A 19,078-nucleotide genomic window follows, 5' to 3' on the forward strand; every position below is an offset into this window, starting at 1 on the left:
CCTGTAACCAGTGGAGTCCCCCAGGAGTCAATACTTGGACCCGTGCTGTTTAATATATTCATCAGTGACCTGGACGAGGGGACAGAGTGTATCCTCAGCAAGTTTGCTGATGATACCAAACTGGGAGGCTTATCAACGCCTACAAGTATCTCAAGGGAGGGTTGAAGGAGGAGGGAGCCAGACTCTTTTCAGTGGTTCCCACCGAGAGGACGAGGGGCAACGGGCACAAGTTGGAACATAAGAGGTTCCACTCAAATATGAGGAGAAACTTCTTCACGGTGAGGGTGACGGAACCCTGGAACAGGCTGCCCAGGGAGGTTGTGGAGTCCCCTTCTTTGGAGATTTTCAAAACCCGCCTGGATGTAGTCCTGAGTAACATGCTCTAGCTCTAGGCAATCCTGCTTCAGCAGGGGAGTTGGACTAGATGATCTCTATGGTCCCTTCCAACTCTAGAAATTCAGTGAAATTCAGTGAAAATTCTGTATTCTATTTATTTCTGTCTTTAGCATTTGATTAGCATTGGTTTCTTGTTCAGCTTCAAGCTGCAGACAGCTGCTGTGAGCCATGCACTGTGAGTTTTAAGGAAACAAGACAAATGAATTCCCTCTGTTACTAAGAAATACAGCTCTGTTTCTGTCCTCCTACTTTTCTCAGGCTGGACTTCCTTCTCTGTAGCTAAGAACTTACTGTTAATGATAAATCCCCAAATGTTTTTTTGTAATTCAAGCCCATAACAATAAAAACATACTAAACCACTAAAAATAATAAAAAAATTAAAAGCATAAAAAATTAAGTATGAAATAAAAGAGGCTAGTTTGCTTGAGCTCCAAGATCCTTCAAAGCCATAACAGTCCAGGAGTCAGCATTCCTGACCACCCAGGGACACCTCCTGTTCCCGAAACAGATGACTGTGGGGTTGTTAGGTCTGAGAGTCTTGAACTCTTCCCTTAGAAGTATCCTCAAAAAGTGTTTCTTTTTCATTCCCCGGTATTACATACTTCCCAGGATCCAGGTCAACCATGTTGATACTGCAGCTGTAACTGAACACAGATGGTTATTTCCTGCCTCTTCCTTGCCTTGAAAATTAAATCCTTTCCTTATGTATGTTGCTTTTGCTCACGACCTGGCAATATTAATGGATTGTACTCTGCTGTATCACCAATTTTTAAGCTAAGAATTTGGATTGAATAATACAGTGCCTACACACAAGTACCAAAGAGCTGGTCTAGAAGCAAGTGCACAAGCTGGTTTTAAGGGAGGGCAGAGTTCCCATTGTAAGAAAATGAGCTCTTATTCCCCAGACTGAAATAAAAATATAGCAATGTATTATGCTTCATGGCTTCTTACAGGCTGACAAAAATATTTTTGTTTTTTTTTTTTACAAGTAAATTTTGGCTGAGGTCACATTTGGTGGTCTTTCCTTAAGCTGAGGAAATGTGCATATTTATTTAAAGTTGAAAGCTGGTTATTGTTTTGTACTAGTGAAGAAAAATATGGGGAAAGAAAATTTTCACAAAATGGAAGGTTTTCCCAAGTGGCAAAAACTTTATTTTCCAGAGTAGAGGCAAGGATGTAAATACATGTAAATGTATTTTATTTATCCCTTTTTCAACTTTTTTTTTTTTTTTGAAGTACTACTACTCAATAAAGGACATCTCTGTTGGTGGCATGTGTATTTGTTACGGCCATGCTCGAAGCTGCCCCCTGGATGAAATCACAAAGGTATTCTTTAATATCATTGCTTTATTTTCACAAAACAACTTTTCCAATAAAAAAGAAAAAAAATGCTTTGCCTAAGGAGAATGATGAAGAGGAGGCTAAAAGACATCTCATGATATGGTATACCAAATTATTTGCCATAATTGTCTTCCTTGTCTCTGTAAGCGTATCTGGGTCTCTGATAATATAACTTTCTTGAAGTAAACTCTTTGGCATTAAATTGAAACAATTCCAGGGGCACAGCAAGAAATAATCTCTCTTGCAATACAGGAGATTTGTCCCTCCTGTTCTAGAAAGGCTGTTCCCCAATAGTAGATAACAGCATGGTCAAGCAGTCTAATGCTATTTGTGGGATATTTGTGGGTCTTGATGTTTTTTGGAGTAAGTCTGATATTAGGCAGAGTTTTGGCAATATTGATTAAATTATAGATTTAAAAATATTTCAAAAAATCCCTTTTTTTTTATTTTTAGAAATTACAGTGCCAGTGTGAACACAACACATGTGGAGAGAGCTGTAACAAGTGCTGTCCGGGCTACCACCAGAAACCGTGGAGACCAGGAACCATTTCTGCTGGGAACAAATGTGAAAGTATGCACAGAGGTTTAGATAGTCCCATAAAGGCTTATCATGTTCTTGTTTGAGGTTGCCTTTCATATAGATCTATACAAATTCCCAAGCAAAATGCACATACTATTAACTGTCTTTATGAAATTGTTTAAAGGGAGAGAACCTACTTCTAATCATAAGTATTAAGATTGTTTTAAATATTCTATCCGATATGACTCCCTGGTTAGCCGAGTTGTCATGATGTGAAGCTTTCAGAGTCTCTTTTTCAAAGAGACCTGGAGATTTATTATGCTCCTGTAAAAACTAGCAGATTTGCATCAATCATTTTGTTAGTTACTTGAAATGCAAATTTCTTACATTGATCATAAATTCTGTCAGATAAACAACTTTGTTCCAATAACAAATGTTTTGAAAGAAACTCCTTATTGGCCAATTTCAGATTGTCTGATAGACTGACTTAAGCTGTGCCAGTAAAGCTGAATGTATTGCTAGGGCTAGTTAGTGCATTTTCTCTTTTCACATCGCTAGTGCATAGCACAAGCTGCAGACAATTAAGAACCTATTAGATAAAATGTACAGTTGCAAATGGAAAAATAGTCTCTTTACTTGAAGTCTTTATACAAGTACGTGTTTATGACTGTTTGGACCGAAGTATCCTCTAATCTAAATCAAATTTATACTTGTGTACTGACATGGTTGGCTTCCCAGAATTTTGTCTATAATACAAATAAAGAGAAGAATTTGGCAGATTTTCTTCTGCAATGCAGGGGACAGAAAATGAAAGAACAGTTATTGGTAACAGTACATACCACTATCGACATCAGTCCCGACAGGATTGTCTGAGTGGGATCCACAGAATACTGTTAAAAATGGTGCTATTAAAGTGCTTACAGTGGTTTTGAAATGTGCTTACTTGCTAAGAAATATAGTGTATCAAGACTGCTGAAGCATATAGTGTGGTTAAAGGGAAAAATGCATACTTCTGAGATGAATTGACATGCTCTTCTACTTACATTTTCCACTTCAAAAAATGTCAATGTTATAGGAAATGTTATACAATGTAAATAAAAAAAAAAATTGTCTTTTTCCATTCCTTCTCAGAGTGCAACTGTCATAACAAAGCAGAAGATTGTTATTACAATCAGAGTATTGCAGATCAGAAAAGGAGCATGGATATTCATGGCCAGTATATAGGAGGTGGCGTGTGCTTAAACTGTACTCAACATACTACTGGGATCAACTGTGAAATGTGTATTGATGGATATTTTAGACCACACAAAGTAAGATTTGGAAAATGCCATTCTAATATTTTGGTGAATTACAACATGATACGGTGATGTGTATTTCAGCTCTTTGTAATGATATATGTATATGTTTATCCGTTGCCGAATAGCTAAAACCTATAGAGGTGTTTTGTTTTTTTAATAGATGACATACCACCAAAACTTGCAGAGAAAAACATAAAATTCAGGTTCAGTTGTGTCGGAGGGAAGTTGGAGAAGAAAAGAATAAATGAAGATGAAACTTGAGGTCCTAGTGTGGAAATGTAGATGTTCTGATAGGAGATCTCCATTTCTCCTGTGGATAAAGTTTTTAAAAGTGCCAATACTGAAGTTTCAGTGTCTTCAGAAATGCCAAAATTGTGTACCATACTATATCAGCCTGTTTCAACCAGTGTAAAAAAGGACTATTACATGGTTCTAAGATCAGTCTTTTTGTCTCATGAGATGTTGCAACAAATATAGTTCTTACTATTGATGTGATTATTGTAGAACATGTGCTCACTGAGACTGTGTACTTTCCAGTTTATTAACAAGTGTCACTCTATAAAAATGACGTAAGCTCCTCAAAAGACATTTACTAAGATGTGACTAACACATGAATTTCCTGCAATGTTAGAGGTCTCTGTATGATGAGACATACTGAACTAAATTTCTACCCCACAAGGTCTTGCTTTGGCAGGTTCATGCATATTTTGGAAAACCCATGGTTTAGAAATCCAGCATAAATAGCTGCAGAGAGCAAGGGTGAGTCTGTAGGAGTATGGTTAGAGAACAGGCACAGCTCATCCAAAGAAGTAAACCTGAGTCAGGAGAGTGTCTGATTCACTTGATGTAAGAAGCTTTGAAGAGAAGTCTTCAATCAACTTGTAGCCAATAAATATGTATCTAGAGGTCATTACTGGTTTGCTTTACATCTGAAGCACCTCAAAGGAAAATTTTCCCTGAAAGAAAAGAAAGTCCTTGTCATATGAATTGCATTGCCTTATATTTCAAAGTTGTATAGATCATGAAGCCACAATGAATCTTCATGAATAGATAATCTATCCTTCCATTGAACACAGAGCCAAGGATTTCTTTCATTTCCTTCCCCTTTGAACCAGAGTATCTTTGCAAAAAAGCATCCATTCTTGTCTTAAACATTTCCATAATCTTTGGCAAACCATCACAGTGGTTAATTGCTGCTACATTAAAAATTATCTATTTATGCTGAATGTGTCAGGCTTCGGCTTCCAGTCATTAGCAGTTACTGCTACTGAAGATCACTTTTTTTTTCCACATTTAAGGTTTTTTCCTAGGCTGCAATCCCCCAATCTTCTCTTTGCTAAAATTAAACTAGTCCCTTGATCTAATGCTGCATACTAGCTTTCCCAGTCTTCATTTGTATAAGTTCTGGTGATCCCAGACAAGAAACAAATGTAACATTATTTTTCCCAGTTAATAATTTGAGGATTTAACAGAGAATGTTTGTTCGTAGGTTTCTCCCTATGAAGATCACCCCTGCTATCCCTGTGCCTGCGACCCATTCGGCTCCCTGAGTTCTAACTGCATTAAAGATGAGCACCATTCTGACTCACAGCATGGTAAGGGAATGAGAAGCACCTTTTCTCTAAACTTCAGATCTGGATATATTTCTGGCCAGTTAGGTACCACTTCAAAACAATAGTAAATATTTAGGAAGAAGAGATGAGGCATAACATACTTTTAGGATTTAAGAAATGTCAGTTCCTTGAATGTGTCCTTGTGTGTGGATGGTAGCCTCTGACTTTGTAAAACAACGTGAAGGATTGAGATCTAACACTGTTGTTTATGAATGCTGTTACAGCTGCCACAAAATCCATTTTCGTGCCATTTCTGTGCATCTGGTACTCTAAACATGAACAAGATGGTGAAGACTGACATTATGCCAAGTATCTGTGTGTAGTATAACTTGGAGTGTAATAAAAAAGGAATGTTAAATTACTTGCACCCTCTGAGACATCTTGAATCCAGCCTACTGGCTGCTCTTATTTATTTGTTTCTGCGTTTTTGCTTTTCAAGGGACGTGGCCGGGTCAGTGTCAATGCAGAGAAGGTTATGCTGGAGAAAAATGTGATCGTTGTGAATTTGGCTATCGGGGCTATCCAAACTGCCTGCGTTGTAACTGCAGCCTCATTGGTAGCATTAATGAAGATCCATGCACGGAGCCTTGTCTTTGCAAAGTGAGTATTAAACTGTCATTTTTCTTTAAAAATGAATCTGTATATTGATTCATAAACTACTTTTGAATAAGCGAAACTACTTCATTAACTGAAGAGATCACTTCTTTTATAGGAATTAACCTGGTGCAACTGTAGACCTGACACCTAGAACTTAAAATTACTAACTATTCCCTCTACTGAAAAATATGATAATTAATGTTGAATAGTTCTGTATGTTACTGGTACACCATTTTCTGTAATAATGGGCCAGATTGACATTAGATTCAAATAACTGCACCTGTGAGTGTGAAGGTGAATCACAGAGAAATTGACAGTATGCCGTGCTGGATTTGGTTTTAGGGATGATCTGATATTTCTCTTCACAGTCACTGATTTCTTGTAAAGAAAGAATGTGTTCATAACATCTGTTTTGTGTGAAGAAACAGCATGCATTTGGAAAGAGCTGTTGGAACAACTACATTAGATGTATATATGAAATGGGATTTAATTATTTGATTACAAAATATAAGCCATAAAAATGTTAAAAAAGAGAGAAGTTTTGCAGCTTTCTTTTATTTTTTGGTAAATGTCCAAACACTTGAAATATCTTGCAGCTGTAGATTCTGCTGAACTTTATTACAAAGCTGCCTGTCAATATTTAAAGAAGTTACACTTAATTTTCTGAACCAAATCTTAGCTAATAGTTTATATATTTGTAGCCAAGTATGACAGTGAATGGGAGCCAAAAAAGAATGTGGTTTGTTTGACAATTTTTCTGGAACTTCTTAGTCCTGTTGGAAAATTTATCTGATCCAAAATATCAAACATAAACGACCAAAGTCTGGAAGAAAAAAATAACACCAGTGGCCAATTTAAATATGGAAAAGGAGATACAACCATTTTGCCTGATTTTGAGCTAGAGTAACAGTATCTCGGCCAATTGAGCTAACTGGTGATGAAAATTTCTGTATAAACTGAAAGAGAAACTGTCCCCTTTCGGTGCTGTTGTGGGCATGAGTCTGGCATACAGAATTTTTAAGCCAGATCACTGGATTAAAGAGAGTGTCACCAGCCAGCAGCCCACCTGTAGAGGTGAAAGCATGGAAGGAGAAAAGCTGTGTCCATGTATCAAATGAAGGAGACAGGATTTCTAAGCCTATGCAGTCTCTGTGAACACGGTAGTGCAAACTATTCCTTTTTATGCTCTGAATTTCAAATATTTGATCTTGTCTGAAACACAGCTCTTGAGATCTAGTTAATAGATCAAAATTTTTGTTTTTCGTTAAGAAATACATTGTAATTTCTGTCTAATAATGTTAGACACGAAGTGAAACGTGATCCAAGTGCATCCTGAAGACTGACAAATAAAAAAGTTGAAAAAAACATGCAAATATTATTTCTGTAAAAATCCAAGATTTTAAAATCTCATTATCTCAGGAGGCCCTTTGTCTGAGATTTTTGCCAGGTTTGGATATTAATAAATAGAAAGAAGTCAGCCTTTGAATTAGAGCTGTGGGTTCATAAATTTTTCATATGGTTTGCACAAACACTTTGTACTTCATTTACAAAAGCATATAAACTACCTGTTTAGAGAGGTGTTATGTAAACTTGATATGGCATACACTGGTCCAGGAGAAGAGACAGTAGTGTTGCCACCAAAGGTCTCAAATTTCTCTTTGGGAAGCATGAAATCTGCTCCATGGGACCAAATCTGATGTAAGTGGAATCTGGAGTGATTCTTTTGGCTTAAGTGGATTTACCCTGGTAACTGCTTCTGAAAGCAGAATTTGGTCCACAGACATTTCAAATTGCAATGAAAAGTTCATATAGGCTTCCTCAAAATAGGAAGACAGGTATGCTTCATGGTATACGCCTCAGTCCTGGTGTCTTAACCATACATTTGAGGGAACTTTGTAGGGTGGTTGGTAAAGTTCTCTTCACCTTCGTAGTGGAGTTTTCCTGTAGTAGAAACCAAAGGTTGAGATGGGGAAGTGATATCTGTCCAGGTCTTGTCCCAGTAGGAAGCTAGGACATGATCAGAAATCCGTCCCTGGCAGCGGGAAATGTTTCTGTGTATAAATTCCCATGAAGATCTACTATTTACAGAGCTTTGTGCCATTTACCAAATATTTTCTCTACTGGTTTGCTTGTCAGCAGCAATTGTCTAAACTTTTTGAATAAATAATTACATATTTTTTGTACAGATTTTACAAGAAAAAAATCGGTACACTGTTTCGGTTATTTTTTTTTCCCCTTGTAAATTCTATATTGAAAGAGGTATGTGGCAGTATGCTCTGAAGTACCCAATTTGCATGGTAAGGAGGCAGCAGGCCAGTGGTAGGAGCTAAAAGAGTGGAAAACCTCTACTTTTGGAGTAGGAGGTTTTGGACCGTAGCCAGAGCATATTCAAAGGAAATGCTGCCAGCTACCATAAGTTCCTCCAGGAAGAGGTGGCAGCAATGGTGAGGATCACAGTTTTAAGTATTAATTGATGGTTGAGGAACTGTTGTCTTGAAGTTGACTGTGGTAGCTCCAGGACCGTGGCCTTAAAGGTGAACTATGCTGTTTGTAGACTATGTGGATTCAATAAACATGGGAACCTTTCTCCAGAGCAACCTACAAATTTAAGCTATGAGAGAAGGAGACTGGTAAACTGGCAGAAGCTTTTCAAATCATGCCCATGTGCTGAAATTTCACTGCAATAGAGCCCTTGCCAGGGCATGTTTAGATTTTGATGAACTGGCAAATTCTGTTGAACTTTTCCAATCAATTTTAGGTTTAAGCTCTGAGTCTTATTCAATAGTCCTGCTGTGCTGAAATCTGTTTTATAAGCTTCTGAATGCTGTTATGCCTAAATCCCGTCTAATCCACTGTATTTGTTACCATAATAATGCTGATGTAAAACAAATGTTATGTGCCATTGACAGGAAAATGTAGAAGGTGAAAACTGTGATCTCTGTAAACCAGGATTCTACAATTTGCAAGAAAGAAATCCTCAGGGCTGCACGGAGTGTTTCTGCTTTGGGGTTTCTGATGTCTGTGACAGCCTAACATGGCCCATCAGTCAGGTATTTATATGTTATGCCCATGACCTAATATTCTTTCCTCAGGCAGCTGCAAAATGTACTATATTTTTCTTTGGCATGCACCCAAGTGAACTGCAAATTCTGGCATGTGTCTCCTTACAGAGGAATGGATTTTCAGCATCACTTGGCATCTCATCTCAGTGCAGGCTTTGGCCTCACTGGCTTGCAGTAATACCAGAAGTATTGGTAGGCAGCGATAATGCGCTGGAAAAATGCATTTTTATTTTCTGATCTTGTGCTGTTTCCTTGCCCAGATCTGTTTCCTTGCTGTCATAACTGTTGGGTGAGGCTAGAATACTCTGATAGTATTTCCAATACTTGTTTTCTTAGAAAGCAGAGTAATTATAAATATCACTGTATTCTGAACGGACATTTCTTGAGTTAGGGGGCTTTGGGGACACTATTTTTCTACCAAATTCCTTCTGTACCTTTGCAGAGCTAGTCACAGTTTAGTCCCGTTTTGTGTGCCAATAAAAAGATAGGAAAACATATCAGGTTGAAGTTCTAAAATGCTTGCATAAAACTCTTTCAGTGAGAAGAATAAAGTTGTCTCGTCTTCTGACTCTTCTGGGACTCTGGATTTAATTTTCCTGTAACTGAGCCCTACCTATAAATGGGGATGAGAGATCAGAAAGCCCTCGAAGTTTCTGTAATTCTCTCTCAGGGAATTACTTAGGTATAATGCTAATTTTATTGGAAGGATGAAAATGACAGTCATTATATTTTTGTTCCCATCTAATGAAGAGGTAGAGACAATGCTAGTATGAAGTGGCACATTTGCATGTACTGGATGTCAGACTGTGTTAATGAAAGGTTATGGATCCATCAGTTCAAATGAATATCTAGCAAGGGGTTAAGTTTAGTGACTGCTGTCCTAGTGACCCAAAGCCTGACTCCATTAATATTACTATTCTTTCTGGCAGATATCAGACATGACTGGATGGCTTGTTACTGATCTGTATAATGCAAGGAGCGTGCAACCTCAGCGAAGCCAATTTGATGGACCCCGTCAAATAAGTATTAACAACACTGAGGCTGTAAAAGTACTGAAACATACTTATTACTGGTCAGCACCTGAGCCATATCTAGGAAATAAAGTAAGTTCTCAGCTGCAGTCAAAACTCCTTCATAGTTTATTTTAGTCATACCACATTGCTCTAAAATATATAGTTTTTGTACACATAAACCCCAATATTGCCAGACTTCCCAATCTATCCTTTCTCTTCAAATAATAGTGTTCCTGACCAGATATTCCCAGTACCCTCTTCTTGCTCTGTGAGCTCATTTATCTTCCCACTTCCTTCTCTGCCTGTCTTTGACACAATATAATCTCTCTTTTGTTTCTCTTGACTGCTATTAACTTATATGCTCACATTCCCCATACTCTTGGCTTCTCACCCTTCACACCTTGTCCAATACAGTAGACAGGATCATTACATTCCTACCTGCCTATTGGCCATCTCTCATTTTGCATTTGTATTTTCCAACATGCTAGTCATTAATTTTTGCCCTGGTTGCTACCTAAAGCTCTGGGTCTCCCATTTTTTGCCCCTCTGGACAACCAGTCAGCTCACAATAAAAAAGTGTTTCCTGATATTCGAAGAGAACCTCCTGTGTTTCAGTTTGTGCTGTTGCCTCTTGCTCTCTCACTGGGCTTCACTTAAACGAGGCTGGTTCTGTCCTCTTTGCACTCTCCCTTCCGGTGTTTGTATACATTGATGAGATCCCCCTGAGCCTTCACTAGGCTGGACAACCCTGGCACTCTCAGTCTTCGTATGAAAGATGCTCGAGGCTCTTAGTGGCCCTATTCTGGGCTCTTTCCAGGGCTGCACTCAGAACTCCAGCTAAGGTCTAATAAGTGCTGAGTAAAGGGGACCTTGCAGCTTCAATTCTTTAACTATTTTTGGTCAAGCTTCTTTGCCCATGCAGCCTTGTTTCTTAGTACGGCGACATAGTAAATGAGCACAAGTCTCAAAAGTGTAACATTAAGGAAGAGTTTTGCAACACTCAATTTCTGATCTCCTGTCCATTTAATATAGGTCTAACTCTTAGTACTACTCTTAAATTTACTTTGAAGTAGTCAGCAGCAGTTATGGGGCTAAGAAGCCTGAAAGGTGGAATATGGAACGTGACTAACTTCAATATGCTGTGCCCCTTGGCTAGAACAGTAGTGTAAACCTCTGCTTTTTGTTGGAAGTCCTGTAGGTGTTTCACACAATGAGGGCACTTATCTGAATCATCTGTGGAGCCTTCAGCTAGCGTTCATCCACCTGCACAGCAATAAGCCAGTGCTTGTCCCTCTGCTTATACACGCAGTGTGTTATATTTTCACTGGAAAGTGGTATTTGTAAGCCCATGTACTCACAAAATTTTGATGTTGTACTCTTGCATGTCACTTCTTTGTGTTGGTTGGAGGTTTTTGTGTTTTTAAGGTATGGCTTTTTGTTATTTCAGCTCACAGCTTTTGGTGGAGACTTGAAGTATACAGTATCTTATGACATTCCGATGGAGAGTGTGGACAGTGACATAGTATCTAGTGTGGATGTCATCATTCAGGTGGATTTTTTTTTCAGCTTTTTACTATTCAGACACTATTGGGAATCTATGAAGGGGTTAAAAAAAGAAAAATAATAATATTTCTATAATAGTAGTTTTCTTGATTTAAAGTGCCTTCTTAAAAGACAGTACCAAGATTTTGTTAATAATCATTTCTCTGATTTTCTGATTTGTTTCTCTGAAATTGTAAGTATACCAATAGTAATTTTAAATGATAAATAACCTGAACTTTAAACCTTTATGTAAATAGGTGAGGTGTTCATTACCAAATGTACAAGGCTCTGTTAACAAAAGAAACCACAATAAGCTGTAAGGATTTATATTTATGAAATAGATGAGTGTTCCTGCTTATAAGCTTTTTATGTTTTATGTTGCAATTAAAAAGTAAGGCTCTATACTTAGTCCAGTCACCTCCAGAAAAGCTTTACTTTGTAAAACATACTTAGCAATATAACAAAAGAGAAAACACATGCTGTTTTGAAGAATTTTTAAATTTAAATTTAATTTTAAATTTAAGTTAATTCTTTTTCCAAAAGAAAATCAAGTATTTCTGAAGTCCCTGAACCAAAAAGAAATGTGATTGTAGACTTCCTAAAGCCATAGATAATGCAGACCTTTTACTTACTTTTTTTTTAGTGCAAGAAGTCTGGTTTGATCGCCCCATTTCTGAGTTGTCTGGATGTATATCTGACACTAAATGTAATTGCTAAATAAAATTTAGGTGCAAATATGGAAAATGTTTTCTCTCTCCTTCAATTTCAGGGTAATGGACAGATTTTGAGTACAAGAGCAGCGGGCTTGTCATTGCAGCCGTATGAAGAGTACTCTAATGCAGTGAGATTTGTATCGGAGAATTTCATAGACTTCAATACAAAAAAAGCTATAGACCGGGAAAGGTTGATGACTGTTCTGGTAAACGTGACCCATCTTCTGATCAGGGCCAACTACAACATTGCCAAAAAAGCTGTGTACAGGTGAGGGAGAGAAAATATTCAAGTTAATCTATATGCTTCTATTATTTTTGTGAATATTAAATGCTATTCACAGTGACAGTATTCCTAAAGTTTTATGTTAATAATTTCTAGAAAAAGTAATTTTTTATTAAATTTCCTCAGGACTGGCCTTATTGCCCAGATGCATTCATGTGGAATGTGTGGAAAAGGGCATTTGGTTGTTTTAAAGATATCTGATAGCAGAAACATTGTTTTCAGCTTTAAAGGAATACTGCATAAAAGCCTTATTACAATGACAGCTTTGTTAGACGGAAATACCTCCGAAAGTCGCAACAGTATGCTTGTTTTGGTATGTGGCAAGTTAAGCCATCACTGACTATTGAAAACCTGGCATTTTACTGACATTCATCTCTAAGGGAGTGCTTAATAGGAAAATTGGTCTGGAATGGATTAACTCGTCATTCCACAGCCTCAAGTCAGCATTAGCAGTATCTGCATCAGTCTTTACAGATCTTTGTTTTACCTGTTCTCCAAGATATACAGGAATAAAGTCTTACTGCTCTCAAGGGAATTAGTGCTGGTACTTCATCATTTATTTACTTAATTCCCTTAGCCTCACCAATACCCTTTCTTCCTCATTCCCTAATTTGGTAGCATTTCATGTCAGTAACATTGGACTTGATACCAAATCTGCTTTGTGCCTTGTTGTACCCTTGAGCAGTAGTGATATTTATGTCCATTTAGGGGTAGGGTTTTAATCTTTCTTTAATGTTATGTAATGATTTATTTAAATCATTTTACCTTTGGTTGAGAGAATTATCTCTGCTACAAAATGCCATTCTTTATAGTAAAGGTTTTGCTTTGTTCTGTTTTGTACATCAGCAGTGAACTGGTGCTGTTTCTCACTACTTACTCATCTGCAATATGTGTCTGTTTTAGACGTGATTCAGTAAAGTTGTCTTATTTCAGGACAGCAACAGGAGGCTTCCTCACCTATACGTCTAATACCATGACAGAAGAAGAAGGTTTTGTTTAAACTTCTCTACAGGAGAAGAGACAATGGTAGTAACAATAGTGATGACAGGAGGAAGGCTCATCTACTCCCAGAATTGCAAATGCAGTGATAAGACTGTGATCATAGTCTTTTTACAGCAGAGATTTGTGCCCATTTTTCAGCTGTCACCGCCAGGGAACAGCACTCAGCAGTGTTACTCCCCTAGAAGCAAACTATTCTGTTTAAAATCAAGTTTGGGCAAGCAAATGATGTGATGTTTTCATTCTTGATACTAGGCTGGACTCTGTGACCCTGGATACTGCAAGTGCAAATGTTATAGATCTTTCTTCGGCACCAGATGTGGAATTCTGTGAATGTCCTCAAGGTTACACAGGAATATCCTGTGAGGTAACCTTTTACAGTGTTTTATGTGTGCAACATTATCTATCTGAAAACATCTAGGTTTTAAAGGCAGGCTGCCTTTAATTACACTGCCATAAAATTCTGTGTTCTGTGGTGAAATTCTGTCTACTATACTGTACACAATACTGTAGACATTTTCTTCCAGATACATTAAATGGGATTTTAAACTTATTTCTTGAATTCTATTTGGTGGCACTAAAAGATGATGATACATTTACAACACCAGTGTTGCAGAGGGAGCAGCTATAAAAGCTCTGTGAAGCTGTTTTGAGCTTACCTTACTCATTAATAGCACTTTTCCTGGATCGGAATTGTCTACAGTTTATTTCTGTTTTATGTCATTAAGTTTATGGAAGCAATAAGGAATCCTAGCAGGGAGGAATGCTAGCCTTTGGAAAATCCCACAAGGTTCAAATGTGTCACACAAGGTGGTGTCTTATATATCTGTGAATAGAATATTAGGGAGGCAGAGCACCATCTGCAGAATAGCAGGAACTATTTTGACAAATAATTTCAGCATGAAGCCTAGTGCCATAGCATCGTTAATGATTCTGCAGAGGAGGTAGAACATCTGTTTTTTATTGTCCCATAATAAAGAACTTCACATATTCAACTGCACAAAACTTATGTGCCTCCAGGGGACAAAGGGCTGAATCAAAGTTTCATGGAGTTAATTCTATCCGCTTTATCCAGTGCAAGTAAAAAACAACCACCAGAAAAGAGCTACAGTGACATCAATAGAGTTGAAAGAGCATTCAGTTGCACAATGTGAATGAGTCAGATGGTGGGTGGTCGGAAGTGGGTTCTTTGAAAATGTTTTGATGTGTACATTTAACACACATAATGCTACTGCTTTTTTCCCCTCATTTCTTTTCAGTCCTGTCTCCCTGGGTACTACCGTGTGGATGGAATACTCTTTGGAGGTATTTGTGAACCCTGCAAATGCAATGGGCATGCAACCGAGTGTGATATTCATGGTGTTTGCTTTGTAAGTCATCCTCCAAAGTGTTTATGTTTTAAGCATCTATTTAGGAATTAGGAGACCATTTTGGCTGTGGGAGACAAGTCTCCAGTGTATGTAAATTTCATGCTATGGGTACTGAGTGTTTATTTTTGTTGGTTTTCATTTTTTACTTCAGAATACCTTCAGGGGATTCCATTAAATTGTTCTCAAATAAACGGTTTGTTTCAGTTTTCTGTTTCAAGTGGAGAATAATTAGAACTAAAATAAAAATGTCATCATATACTGGCTGAAAAAAAATCTTAACTTTGCTTGCTGCAGGTGACAATAAAACTTTTCCTGAAAAGAACAAAATTAAGCAGTGTTTTGGGTGAATATCTGCTTTCAGATATATGTGCATCTTCTATGACTGACACCATTATCTTCTGAAGAGACAATTTAGCTCTCAGATCTCTTCTGAAATTTAAAGGTCACAGAAATATAATGGCTAAACGCCAGTAAGAAATGTATAAGAAGTTTTTTACTGCAAATGTGTGCAATATGCAAAATATGTATAAGTTTGCATATAAATAAAGTGGCTGGTTTCTTGGTGTAAATATATTCTAAAATGTAGGAAAGAAACAATTAGAATTTGTTGCTACAACTCAGAAAAAAAACTTATTTTCAAAGTTCTACTCTGTTCTTCATGGCTGTCTTCTTGAACGTTATACTGCATGCAGACTTCTGCAGTATAAGAGATCTGCAGGGATCCCTCAGGGGCTGAAAAACCAAGAGTAAATATGAAAAGATTTATTCCTTGTCTCACAGGCTTGTCAACACAACACGACAGGACCTTTCTGTGATCAGTGCTTGCCTGGCTTCTATGGAAGTCCATCTCAAGGAACTTCTGAGGACTGCCAGCCCTGTGCATGTCCTCTGAGTTCTCCTGCTAACAAGTAAGCTGCTTATGTGTGATTTTCTTTTGCATCTTCAGCAAAATCAGAAAGTGAGATAAAGAAAAAATGTTGTGAAATCTGACGGAGAGAGACAAAGACTTTTTTTGCCCTTTTCATTTGAGCCTATCTTACAGAATCATTGCTTTTCCAGGTAGATAATGTGTATATTAAGCTAAGACAGGCTAAATCAACTAGTGTAGTTTGTACATGAAGGGCAAAAGTAATACTTTGACCTGTCCTTGGCAGCAAGATCACTGTTATCTTTCATGTTGTTTCAGAAAACAACGAAAGGACAGAAGTGTTGCATGTGAAAAAGAGGAGCTTGGTACAGACATTGGGCAGATTTACTTGAAAGAGGGCTGGGTTCTTAGGAAGTTTTAAAATCTCTCTTTCCTTTAAAAGAGAAGAAACCCAAGAAGAGATGTTGAAAATGATAACTTTATTTTGACATTCTGTAATGTTTAAAACATTTATGTTAATCTAGAAAAAAATTGCAATTACATTGTTTTATAGATAAGTGCGTGGACTTGAATGGTGGCTATTGAGTGTTTGTATCTTGTGATTCTGTGTATTGATACTGACTGCCATACATATTGTTGATAGTTTCAGTCCTACTTGCCAGCTGAGTGAAGGAGGTGGAATTGTCTGTGACAAATGTCTTCCAGGCTACACTGGTTCTCAGTGTGAAAGGTATGTACACTAGCTTTGGGTAAAAATATCTATATCATTGTCATAGCTAACTGTTCATCTTCCTACCTGACTTGAATTCTTCATACCACAAGGACAGAACATTCCTAATAAAAATTTCCTTCTCATTTGTCATTGCTTGTAATACAGAGACCCTTTAGATAAAAATTTATATAAAAATGCTCCCTTGGGTGGGGAGAGTGTTTGACATGACTGCATTCCAGCTGATAAAGTTTTTAATCTCTGGTGCAGGTGTGCTAATGGTTACTATGGAAATCCACTCGTGCCTGGACAATCCTGTGCTCCTTGTGAATGCAATGGCAATGTAAACCCACAAGAAGATGACCACTGTGATACCTTCACAGGACAATGCCTGAAATGTCTGGGGAACACAGCAGGTCACCACTGTGAAAAATGTGCTGACGGTTATTATGGTGATGCAGTGATTGAGAAGAGCTGTCGTGGTAATATGCTATTATTACTCTCAAAATTAAAGAACACAGAAGTGTGGTGTGCATGTAGCAGAATGGATAGGGAGATATGCACCTTTGCTGAAAGAGTTAATTTCCAAGTTGTGAGTTGGCAAGTGCAGGTTGAAAACTGGTTGGGTTAGCCTGAGGAAAGACTGTATTATGCTGGGGTCTGACACTTCATATTCCTGCAGCTTATTGGCTTGCTTAATACTGTCCCTTCAGTGACTTGCTGTAGATGTTTCCTACTTCTGAATATTAAAAGTAGGGCTGAAAGAAGCAAACTTCTCAAATGTATCTGTTCACAGAGGTGATGTTTTTATATCTTTTAGCCCAAATGCGTAGTACAGGTATTACTGGAATATATTAACATGTATAGGACATAAACAGGTTAAACACACATTTATACCAAATTTGGAATTCTGTATAACAATGAACACACGTAGATAGACATTAATATTCTTTTTTTATTTGATTTCTTTTTTCTAAGCTTGCGAGTGCCATGTGAATGGTTCCCTTTTGAGTACTTGTCATCATGAGACAGGCTTCTGTCAGTGCAAATCAAATGTCATTGGAGAGAAATGTGATAAGTGCTTGGTAAGCAAATATTTGCCTTTTCCTAATATCTGCATTTTCTTGTGTCTTGGTCTTCCTGCTTATTTATAGATTTTGATTAGAGCAGATACAGAGAATAGCAGCAACTATATTCAGGAGAGAGGGGATGTGTTGCTGGAGCAGAGACCAAAGGTTTGTCTGCATAGGCTTTTGCAGTTGCAAATTGCTCAGCATCTGCAGATGTGAAGCTATAGGTGACTCAGCACCCTTCGGAATAGGGCTGTTAAGGCTCGTGCTGTGCTGAGTGACAGCCTGCAGTTGAAAATGCTTACTGAAAAAACAAACCGAACACTGGTAACAGACCTGAAGGGATCTTAGTGCTGTGCTTCTGCAAAATGAAGTCTGAGTGAGAATATCTGAAGAATGTAGTTGGTGCTAATAAATACGTCGTGGCTGAACACCAAAAAGGGATTCAGCTAAAAGACAGGCCTGTTATAAGAACAAGTAGATATTCACTGGTGATACAAAACAGCGGTTTCCAGCCTTTGCTAAGTGTAGAACTGCCTCAGAGACCAGAGCAGGAAATCTGCCCAGTTACTGCCCTTGTGCCAGCCCAGCTGAATGCCTTTCAATCCACATATACAGGATGTCACTGACCTGCTCTGTTCTGGTCTTTCATTCACGTCCACAGAAATCTGTGCCTGATCAGCACAGTCCACTCTCACGTCATGAAACTCTTAAAAGAACCTCAAAGCTTAAAACAAAATATCAATGATGAGATTAGAGGACCAGGAGAGTGTTTCAGTGGTCACTTTTTCACCCAGATGCATACTTGCCTATAGCAGAGGTCAGGGCAGGGAGTCCTCCCACAACAGTCACACAGTGCTGCCCAATATTCACGTGGATCAGACAGCAGGGAAAGTAAATAAGAGAAAATAAGAACGTACATCATATTGTTTTCAAAAAATTATGAAGTATAGCTCAAATGTATTTACTTTCTGTCCAACAGAATGGTTATTATGGCCTGCTTACTGGGCTTGGCTGCATTCCCTGCAATTGCAGTCAATTTGGCTCAGTTTCCGAGGACTGCAATCACCAGGGGCAGTGTCACTGTGTACCAGGAGTGGCTGGAGAGAAGTGTGATCGCTGTGCTCATGGTTTTTATGCCTTCCAGAATGGTGGCTGCACACGTAAGCTCTAATCCGTGATCCTTTCAGGGTTTGTCTGGAATTTCTTTCAGCAATGTATTTTATGTTAAACTCTGGCAAAGATCAGTTGTTTGGATGACTTTACAGAAAAATCTGTAGAATGGACTCCTAATACTTTGATTAAGCTAGGGAACAAAACATTTCTTTGATTGCTTATTGTGTGGTTCCTTGTAAAAGGTGGTGACTACGAAATAACAACTCATAAAGGTTACATGAAAGAAATATTACATCCTCAATAGGTCCTTTGTCTCTTTTTACAAAACTCTTCAGTCCTTCAGAGAGAATAGAAACTTCTTTTTTTGCAGTTGTAAAAGTTCAGAGCAACTACTATTACATTTTCTTACCTTATTTTTTAATTAATTCTTAAAAAATATATTTTATACTTGGATAAGATGTCATTAACTATTTTTCTATCATCACTTAGGTATGCACAATTTTTAGTCATGATACAGAGGCAAATGTTAATCCAAACGGAGAACATGCCATCAAAAATCATAACTTGT

At 37.8% G+C, this 19,078-nt stretch overlaps 1 protein-coding gene across 1 annotated transcript in view; it reads left to right on the top strand.

Annotated features, from left to right (window-relative positions):
• The window catches only part of LAMA1 (laminin subunit alpha 1), an 87,242-nt gene that overhangs the window by 17,720 nt on the left and 50,444 nt on the right, over window positions 1–19,078 (top strand). The window contains exons 5-20 of the mRNA XM_014938672.1: window positions 1,633–1,722; window positions 2,191–2,308; window positions 3,389–3,567; window positions 5,045–5,150; window positions 5,608–5,768; window positions 8,675–8,815; window positions 9,757–9,930; window positions 11,288–11,389; window positions 12,152–12,363; window positions 13,633–13,744; window positions 14,637–14,747; window positions 15,528–15,655; window positions 16,259–16,345; window positions 16,595–16,806; window positions 17,303–17,409; window positions 18,377–18,557. Of these exons, the coding sequence (XP_014794158.1) occupies window positions 1,633–1,722; window positions 2,191–2,308; window positions 3,389–3,567; window positions 5,045–5,150; window positions 5,608–5,768; window positions 8,675–8,815; window positions 9,757–9,930; window positions 11,288–11,389; window positions 12,152–12,363; window positions 13,633–13,744; window positions 14,637–14,747; window positions 15,528–15,655; window positions 16,259–16,345; window positions 16,595–16,806; window positions 17,303–17,409; window positions 18,377–18,557 (2,221 nt within the window). The remainder of the gene's footprint in view (window positions 1–1,632; window positions 1,723–2,190; window positions 2,309–3,388; window positions 3,568–5,044; window positions 5,151–5,607; window positions 5,769–8,674; window positions 8,816–9,756; window positions 9,931–11,287; window positions 11,390–12,151; window positions 12,364–13,632; window positions 13,745–14,636; window positions 14,748–15,527; window positions 15,656–16,258; window positions 16,346–16,594; window positions 16,807–17,302; window positions 17,410–18,376; window positions 18,558–19,078) is intronic.

The sequence above is a fragment of the Calidris pugnax genome, unplaced genomic scaffold (assembly GCF_001431845.1).
Source record: "Calidris pugnax isolate Ruff unplaced genomic scaffold, ASM143184v1 scaffold13, whole genome shotgun sequence".
In the NCBI taxonomy this organism is placed as follows: domain Eukaryota; kingdom Metazoa; phylum Chordata; class Aves; order Charadriiformes; family Scolopacidae; genus Calidris; species Calidris pugnax.